This window comes from Xenia sp. Carnegie-2017, unplaced genomic scaffold (genome assembly GCF_021976095.1).
Source record: "Xenia sp. Carnegie-2017 unplaced genomic scaffold, XeniaSp_v1 HiC_scaffold_30, whole genome shotgun sequence".
Lineage (NCBI taxonomy): Eukaryota > Metazoa > Cnidaria > Anthozoa > Malacalcyonacea > Xeniidae > Xenia > Xenia sp. Carnegie-2017.
This window is the reverse complement of record NW_025813494.1, coordinates 1,185,526-1,194,287: the sequence shown is the minus strand read 5'-3', so window position 1 is coordinate 1,194,287 and position 8,762 is coordinate 1,185,526. Positions and strand designations below refer to the sequence as shown.

Here is an 8,762-nt window from a genome sequence, read left to right as displayed (position 1 = left end):
CTAGTGTCTTCATCATGAGTGATCTGATGTTGAAACTTGAATCCTCATATACTCCAGTCTAGTGTCTTCATCAGGAGTGATCTGATGTTGAAACTTGAGTTCTTATATACTCCAGTTTAGTATCTTCATCAGGAGTGATCTGATGTTGAAACTTAAAGTGCACCTCCAGGCAAAATTTTTTATTGGTTATATCGAATCTATGTATGATGGCCAGCATATATGCGAAAAATTTTTTAAATCGGTTATATCTTTCCTTTTTTATGGCGGTTTGAAGTTGACAAAAATGCACTTCTTGATGGACCATGTCCGTCGTTACAAGAACCTGGAACGAGCAAATTTTATGACGTCACGCAAGGTACTCGTCAAAGTAAGGCCGTTGTTTCTAAATACATTACGTGCAGTTTTTGAAAACTAAAAACATGGTTAATAGCTGTGTGGCGGCAAATTGCACGAATAAGTCATGTCTTAGTTCCGGTATAAGTCTCCACACAATACCCTACTTTAATGACAATCGACCTGAGGCCAGGAGAAGAAGAAAAATATGGGTTGACTTCGTCAAAGCAAAACGGGTCTTTGAACCTTCGAAGACGTCGGCCCTTTGTTCGGCACATTTTACGCCCGAGGATTTCGAGCGAAGCTTTGCTATTTTGCCTGGTCAAACAAAGCCGAATTACCAGAAGCTAAAGAGCGATGATCTAGGGGTTTGTGTTTATCCCAGCATACATGCTGTGGCGGTGAAAAGCTCCAGTGAACTGGTCGTACAAAGTGCTAGAGATAGACGCATGGTGAGTAAGTTTTGATTTGATTCAACATATTTTTGTTTTGAATTTATTTGCAATGTTTAATCCTACTATGTAATTTTACTTAAAATATACGTTTTCTTTTCATGTGAAGATGATAAAAAGTATGCAGCAAGGAAAGGCATGTCCATCTGAAGCATCAGGGTTGGCAATGGGTATGATTTGCTTTCATAAAGATGCCAATATTTTTTCTGTGAGAAAACTAATCTGAAGGTTAATCATTTTAATAGGTATTCAGTGTAAGAAAAGAAAGCTTGAGACAAAGGAAAGGCCTAATGAAATTATTATGGATGAGCCAGTAAATGTAATTATTATGTTCCAACATGTTCAGGTTTGTGCTCTATAATCAAAGTTAATCAGTGCTTTATTATTCTCTTAGAATTCCTCAGAAACAAGAGGAATGAAAAATCTTCAAGAAAGCAACCGAAGACTGAAAAACAGAATAGTTTCTTTGCAAACATCTGCACAAGGAAACAAATACAAAGTGAAGCAACTTAGACGCAAAGGTGAGCCCCATATTTCACCCACATTTTGCAATCCAAAAAGCTAAACATATATAAAGCAGTATTGTTTAATTTCTAGTAAGCCAGCTTGAAGAACGTTTGGAGGGAAAGTTGATGTTTGAAGATAGCAGTGGGAAGGAGCAAAGTGAAAGGGGGGCAGAGGTGATTGAAGATGACAACTTAGACAGCAATGATGAAGGGGAAATCATGGAAGAAGCAGATGATGAGTATGATCCTTTCTATGAGGGGGAGAATGCTAACATTGAAGATGATGAAGAAGAGCTTATTGAAGAAGATTCAGAGTTAGTATTTCCTATTTTCTTATAGTTTAAATATTTTACATTGGAATTGTTTGACATGCTTACTCAATAGCAGCTTAACTGCGATTTGCGAATTCATGTTTTTTTCCTGCTATATGAAATATTTTAGAAAGACATTAAATAATAAAAATTTTGTTCATGACTTTGTACTTTTGCTTCAACTAGGTTATTGCAAGTTACTGGGAATCTGCGGACAGAACCCAAACACATTGTGTTTCTCTCACAACTGTTGCTACTTTTTAATTTTTGCCACGCCTGCAAGACTGAAAATCCAATAGTTGAAGCTAAAACTGTTGGGTCTAATGTCATAATAAAAACAACTTGCCATAACCCAAAATGCCCTGAAGAAACTAAAACATGGCAAAGTCAACCACCAATGCCTGGATATCAAAACCCGTGCTGGAAATTTTTATTGTGCATGGCAGTACTGCTTAGTGGTGGATCATTCACCAAGTTGAGACAAACTTTCTTGAACATGGGTATTGGATGTGTCTCTCACAGTACTTACTTTCATTATCAGCGGGTGAGTATGAACAAACCATTTTACAAGAATGAGAAAAAAGTTTTCATTGTAGCAGGATTTCTGAATCATGTGCATTCAGAAATATATTTTAATTGATTTGTAATCAATTTTCTAGACTGTGCTGTTCCCCACCATCTATCTGTACTGGAAGAATTATCAATCAAAGTTGTTGGAAAAGGCAAAGCAAATAAAAGATGGTGTGGTCCTTGCAGGGGATGGGCGGCATGACAGCATGGGTCATTCAGCCAAGTTCTGTGCATACACAATTTTTTGTTGCACATTTGCAAAGATCATTCACTTCAATATTGTGCAGGTAACAAAAAATGTACATTATTAACAATTGATAACAATTACTTAAATTTACTTATGAGGTGTTGTTTTGTTTTTTTAGAGAAACCAGGCCGGAAGTAGTCCAGCAATGGAGTTCATGTCGTTTAAATTATGCATGGACTACCTTCTTACATCTGCTGTTCCCATTACCACATTCATCTCTGACAGGCATACCTCAATTGCAAAATATATGCGGCAAGATTTAAAGAATATCATACACTATTTTGATGTATGGCACTTGAAAAAAAGTAAGTGTATTTGATTTTCTATTCAGGCCTCTTGAAAGTATGAAGTCGTCACTGAACTATTAACATCACTGAATGTCTATAAAAGAGGAAGTATTGTTTCACTGTCATTGTTTCCACTTTTTGACATAATTTTTCTGGTTGGATGTTCTGTTACATACAGAAATTAGGAAAGTGCTTTCCAAAATTGCCAAAGAGAAGGACTGCGAGGCATTACACGATTGGATCAGGCCAATTGAGAATCACCTGCATTGGAGTGCCACCTCGACATTTGATGGGAATGGCCTTGTTATATTGGCCAAATTCAAGTCATTCCTACAACATATTGTAAACATGCACTCATGTCACAGTAACCCGTTGTTTGCAAAATGTGCCCATGGTAGTAGCATTCCAGATAGAAAGTGGCTGACCGTTGGTAAGTTCAAATAATGTATATATATTTTGTGTAAACTGTGTACAATGAACACTATGCCAAAGATCAAAATATGACATTATTTCTTAGTACATGTACAAATTGTGGTGCAGCCAGCCACACTTAACTTGACCAAATCTGGAGGCTAGCAATTTTAATTTATACAAGTACAGGTTTAATATAAAATGGAGTTACATGATTTAATTTGTTTTTATATCTAGATTCACCCCTTCATAAAAAGATTTGCAATGCTTTGACAAACAAACGACTGGTAGATGGGATCAAACAAGCTTCTCCATTAGAACAAACTAGCTGTTTGGAGGGCTTTCACAGTGTTTTAAATCATTTTGCCCCCAAAATGATTGCATACTGTTATGCTGGACAGTATTGCAGGTGGGAAAATGAACTATCATTTACTAAAATGTCTGTTGTTACTAGTTATAGTTGTATATAATACAACTGTATATAATACAGTTTTTCTTTTTATTAAAGGACAAATAAGATGAATGCAAAGAGCAATTGCAATTTATGTGAATCCTGTTTTTAGGCATATTTTAGCTGTTGTGCACTTTAACAACAACCTCAGGAGAGAAATCAAAACAAATCCTGACCAATCAGAAAGAGTCAAAATTAGCTACCCAAAGTTTAAAAATGGGGAGGCCATAATTCGAAATGTTACAGTTGCACAGAATTTTGGTAAGTTTTTGATTATCTAGATGATGTAATCCTGTTGTTTGAAGATGTTTGGAAATAAAGACATTAAACATTATTTGCAGGATATGTGCAAGACATTTATGAGAATTTTCTGTCAGCTAGCAAGAGGGACATGGCTGATGCAATGGTAAAGCTGAAAGAAATGTGCCCGCCTCAATGAATTCAATGCTTACTAAGCAAACAAAGCAAGAAGCATTGAAGAAAAAGTCTGACAGGATGCAAATCACTGTCCAACATTTTCAACCCAGTATTCCAGGTAAGATTTTTATGCTAAAAGATTGTTGTTCATAATTTGTTCTAGTTTTGACTAAACCACATTCAAATTTGGATTTGTACTCAGTGAACATGTAAACACTAGATAAATTTAGTTGTCAAAACCTGGAAAGCTTAATTTGTCTTTTGCAGTGTTACAATATCAAGAACAGTTGAGGAGAGACAACAGTAAAGCAAGTACTGGTGATGTGACACCCAGACATTGCAGAACATGTGGACAACCAATGAGGGGTCACAAAAATGTCAAAGATTGTCCAAAAAACTATAGCTAAAGGAGCATCAACCTACCAATTTAGTTTTCACCTGTCCATAAAATTATAAGCAATACCTCTTTTAAGATCTATATTTTACAACGCACTCTCACCCCAGCTTTTTTTTACATTTTTGCATTCTTTATACATCTTGGAAAATTTAACTAATCTGAATCATCAGAATATCCAGTAAAATTTTCTTTATCAACTACTGGAAATGTTTTTCATTGCCATGTAGGCACATGCAGGTAGAATCGCCTATTACCAAGGAGACCATATACCAGTCTTGTAAATTCTCTATAGGAGATGCTGCGTAGAAAGCTAAAATAGAAACTTCAGTATTAGATTATGTGAATTAATGAAGTCCATTGTGGGATTATATGTTTTATGATTTGTTCATGAAAAGAACTACCTTCTAGTGTATTTGCTTTTATTTTTCGTTTTCAACTTGCTGGCAGCCATCTTCAAACTCCACTTTTCAAGGCATACGGAGTTAAATCCAGGATGTTGAATGATGCATTTCGCATTAATTATACCTTCGGCTTGGAGATCGCTAATCACTTCGTCGCTTTTCATTGCTTCATGGCATCCATCAAGTTCAAAACAACAATGGCATTCGTTATTGTTTACGAGTAGCGTCACATCACAATTTCCGCACTGACACCACTCGTCCACTTTTACAGAGCCGTCCAGTCTTTTGCCGAGCTTTTCTTGTAGTTCTAAACGTTTTTGTTCCTGACTGTTGTAATTTTCCAACCACTCTTCGTCTGCCAAAGGCTCGTCAGCATATGCTAGGCCCACGTTTTCTTGATTAAAATCTTTGTTAGAATTTCTAACCTCAGAACATTCGATCATGTAACCGGGAATAAAATTAATATCGGAGTCGTCAGACTGATAATCCTCCGAATCACATTCCCAATCTATTACATCCTTATCCATGATAGCTCTGACAAAAACAAACTACATCTTCGTCCGACCACGTGCAACAAGATTGTATATGCCTAAAGGCGGTTTTCCATTACGGTCGCTTCGCCCGCGCGGGCGAAATCTGTTTTTGAGAGCGTTGGCCGCCCGCTGGGTTTGATTTCCATTATTTTCGCCAGAGATGGCGGTAAATTTAAGCAAAACATGGCGGCTCTGAATAATCGACGACGACTTTTTCTGCTAATTCTTTTAAGACGAAGATTAAGACAACAAAAATACAAGAAAAGATTTTGGGTAAGGAGTATATTACAAAAAAGGAAAGAAAAAGGAGAATACCATACTCTAGTTAAAGAAGCTATGTTATATGACAAAGAATTTTTTTTCCATTTGTTTCGTATGACTCCTTTCAAGTTTGAAGAATTACTGACCTTAGTTGCACCAAAAATACACGCTGCAAAGAGAAGCTATTGGACCTGCAGAAAGGCTTTGCGTCACTTTAAGATATTTGGTCACTGGAGACGCCTTTAGAACTATTGCAGCAAGTTACCGTTTAAGTGATACTGTTGTGGGACGAATTATAAGGGAGACTTGTAAAGCTTTGTGGAATGTTATGGCAGAAAATGGTTTTTTATCTGTTCCGAGTTCGTCTAAAGAATGGCTAGATATAAGTCAAGACTTTGAGAGAAGGTGGAATTTCCCGAACTGCGTCGGAGCGATTGACGGTAAGCATATCATTATCCAGTGTCCTTCACGAGCAGGATCTATGTTTTTTAACTACAAGAAGTTCCACAGTGTTGTCCTGATGGCAGTTGTGAATGCAAAATATCAATTTACGATAGTTGATATAGGCGACTATGGACGTCTAAGTGACGGTAGCGTTTTTTCAAGTAGCCAACTTGGTATTGCTATGGAACAGAACAAATTAAACCTTCCACCCCCAAGACTGCTACCTGGGACCAATATTAGTGTACCATATGTGTTTGTTGGAGACGATGCTTTCCCTCTTAAAAATTATTTAATGAAACCCTATCCTAGGGGAGAGATCCAGATCCCCGAGCGAATTGCAAATTGCAGATTCTCCCGTGCAAAAAGAATTGTGGAAAATGCCTTTGGCATTGCCACCTCACGATTCAGACTTTTCAGACGAGCAATTACGGCAGATGTTGACGTTGCAGTGCAAGCTACAAAGGCAATTGTGGCTCTTCATAACTACCTTATGGCTGACAGGTGTATTCCAAGTAATCCATATTGTCCATCTGACTTTATTGACAGTGACTGCAATGGTTCAATTAGACTAGGTGGGTGGAGAAGGGAGAATGTCAATAATGGCGGAATTCAGGATGTAACACATCTTGGATCCAATAACTATTCAATACAATCAAAAAATATCAGAGACTGTTTTAGAAATTATTTCAACTCAACAATAGGTTCTGTGCCATGGCAAGACATGATTGTAACATCACGACCCTGTGCGTTTGACAGACTTGTATTAGATGAAACAGTGGATTGACATACACTCTTAATGGTTAATACAGCATTAATCAAAACACTATATTCCTTTTTGTAATAAATATACTTTAGTTTTCAAACAACATATCAACATATTTCACAATAAAATTTGAAAGAAATATCAATATAAAATAAACATGAGCAATTATGAAAAATGCATGCAAGAGTTCTAATGTTCATCATCAAATTCATACTTAATAAGAATGTTTTGAATTTCAACCCTTGCCATTCGGTTTCTCTTAGGAGGCAATTTGTCTAAAATATCCACAATGCTGTCACAAAACAATTGGTTTGAACTGCGCACTTCAGTCTTTTGTGTTGACACTTCTTCTGACTTTGTTAAAGCATCAACCAACAACAAGTCAATCTTTTCTTGCCGATCAAAATGTTTCTTTGATTGCTTATAAGGCTGCTTTTTGTCACACTGATCTACATCCAGTTTCCGTTTAGCAGATTCAGTTTTTTGTTCGTGCATCTGATTGTTTGGAATATCCATTGGGGTTACGTTTATGTTGCTTTCTGTTTCACGATTGGAAACAAACTCACGTAAAAAAAGCAATTGCTCGAAGAATTTGCATGTGGGTATCTTTGTAGCACCCGCCCCAGACTTTTGTCCATCACTTATCTTTTTTAAGCAACGCATCATGCCATCGCGTAGGTTTTTCCACCTTCGTTTCAGCATTCCATCTAAAATAGATAAAAAATACCAAAAAATTAGACAACATTTTTTGCTTTGTAAATTCAAAGATGATGGCTTTTGTTTTAATATTTCAAGTCATACCCATCTCAAAATTACCTACAAAAATTCAATTCTCGATTTTTTCCTCAACAACACTATAATTTCATCATTGTGATGTAGTGTGATGCATTGTTATGCATTGTGATGCATTGTGATGCATTGTGATGTAGTGTGATGAATTGTGATGTAGTGTGATGATTGTGATGTAGTGTGATACATTGTGATACATTGTGATGTAGTGTGATGAATTGTGATGTAGTGTGATGAATTGTGATGTAGTGTGATACATTGTGATACATTGTGATGTAGTGTGATGAATTGATTGATTGATTGATTGATTAAACTTTATTAAAAAGAGGGTAACACATGACACAACAAGTGTGAAAAACTTGTGGCCCTCAAACTAATTGTGATGTAGTGTGATACATTGTGATGCATTGTGATGCATTGTGACTTATTGTGATGTAGTGTGATACATTGTGATGTAGTGTGATGCATTGTGATGCATTGTGATGTAGTGTGATGCATTGTGATGCATTGTGATGCATTGTGATACATTGTGATGCATTGTGATGCATTGTGATACATTGTGATACATTGTGATGTAGTGTGATGGATTGTGATACATTGTGATGTAGTGTGATGCATTGTTATGCATTATGATGCATTGTGATGCATTGTGATCACACTTGTCACGAATAACAAGTACGCGCGGCAAGTTCACCAGTGTGCGGCGGGCTTAACAATGCGATTCGACCTAAGTTGTCAAAATTACCTTCTTTGACATTGCTCGTGATGGCATACACAAAACAAAAATGGAATAGCCATATAATTGTCGAGGACGCGCCGAACTGTTTCTCATTAATATATTTTCTATTACGAACTTGCTGGAGTTATCTTGCTGCCAACATGGCGGCGATGCCTGATTGCGGGCGAAAAGTTGACAACAAAATCTTCAAAGGTTCCGACGAGAGTGGCCCTTCTGGTTGTATCTATTCTGTGACTTGGCTTCAATTATTTGCTTCAGGGAGCGTTCCATTTATGATGTTAGTTCAATGTGTTGCATGGGCTGCAATAACAAAATCCGCCATTTTATCGAGTCACAAAATGGCCGTCACGCTGTGATTAACGGACAATGCATCTTGGTTGACACACATTGGATGACGACTTTAACATTGAAAATGCTACAAAATATCAACCATATAGTATTATAAGCTGG

The 8,762-nt window shown here is 36.8% G+C and overlaps 2 protein-coding genes across 2 annotated transcripts; one reads left to right on the top strand and one right to left on the bottom strand.

Moving 5' to 3' along the window:
- Positions 1-419: 419 nt before the first annotated feature.
- LOC124455292 lies at positions 420-4,580 on the top strand. Its single transcript, XM_047005979.1, is given in 14 exon segments — positions 420-785; positions 895-955; positions 1,031-1,131; positions 1,180-1,306; positions 1,383-1,605; positions 1,789-2,146; positions 2,262-2,459; positions 2,538-2,724; positions 2,885-3,136; positions 3,355-3,526; positions 3,681-3,829; positions 3,910-3,990; positions 3,993-4,103; positions 4,253-4,580. Coding segments are annotated over 14 exon segments (2,526 nt in total). The 3' UTR covers positions 4,393-4,580.
- Positions 4,581-4,779: 199 nt separating this feature from the next.
- LOC124455291 lies at positions 4,780-5,367 on the bottom strand. Its single transcript, XM_047005977.1, has one exon. The coding sequence runs from the start codon at positions 5,308-5,310 to the stop codon at positions 4,780-4,782; it is 531 nt and encodes a 176-aa protein (XP_046861933.1). The 5' UTR covers positions 5,311-5,367.
- Positions 5,368-8,762: the final 3,395 nt, after the last annotated feature.

What these genes read in the sequence shown, in the direction of transcription:
- LOC124455291 (XM_047005977.1), bottom strand. Translation starts at nt 5,310, where the DNA reads ATGGATAAGGATGTAATAGATTGGGAATGTGATTCGGAGGATTATCAG.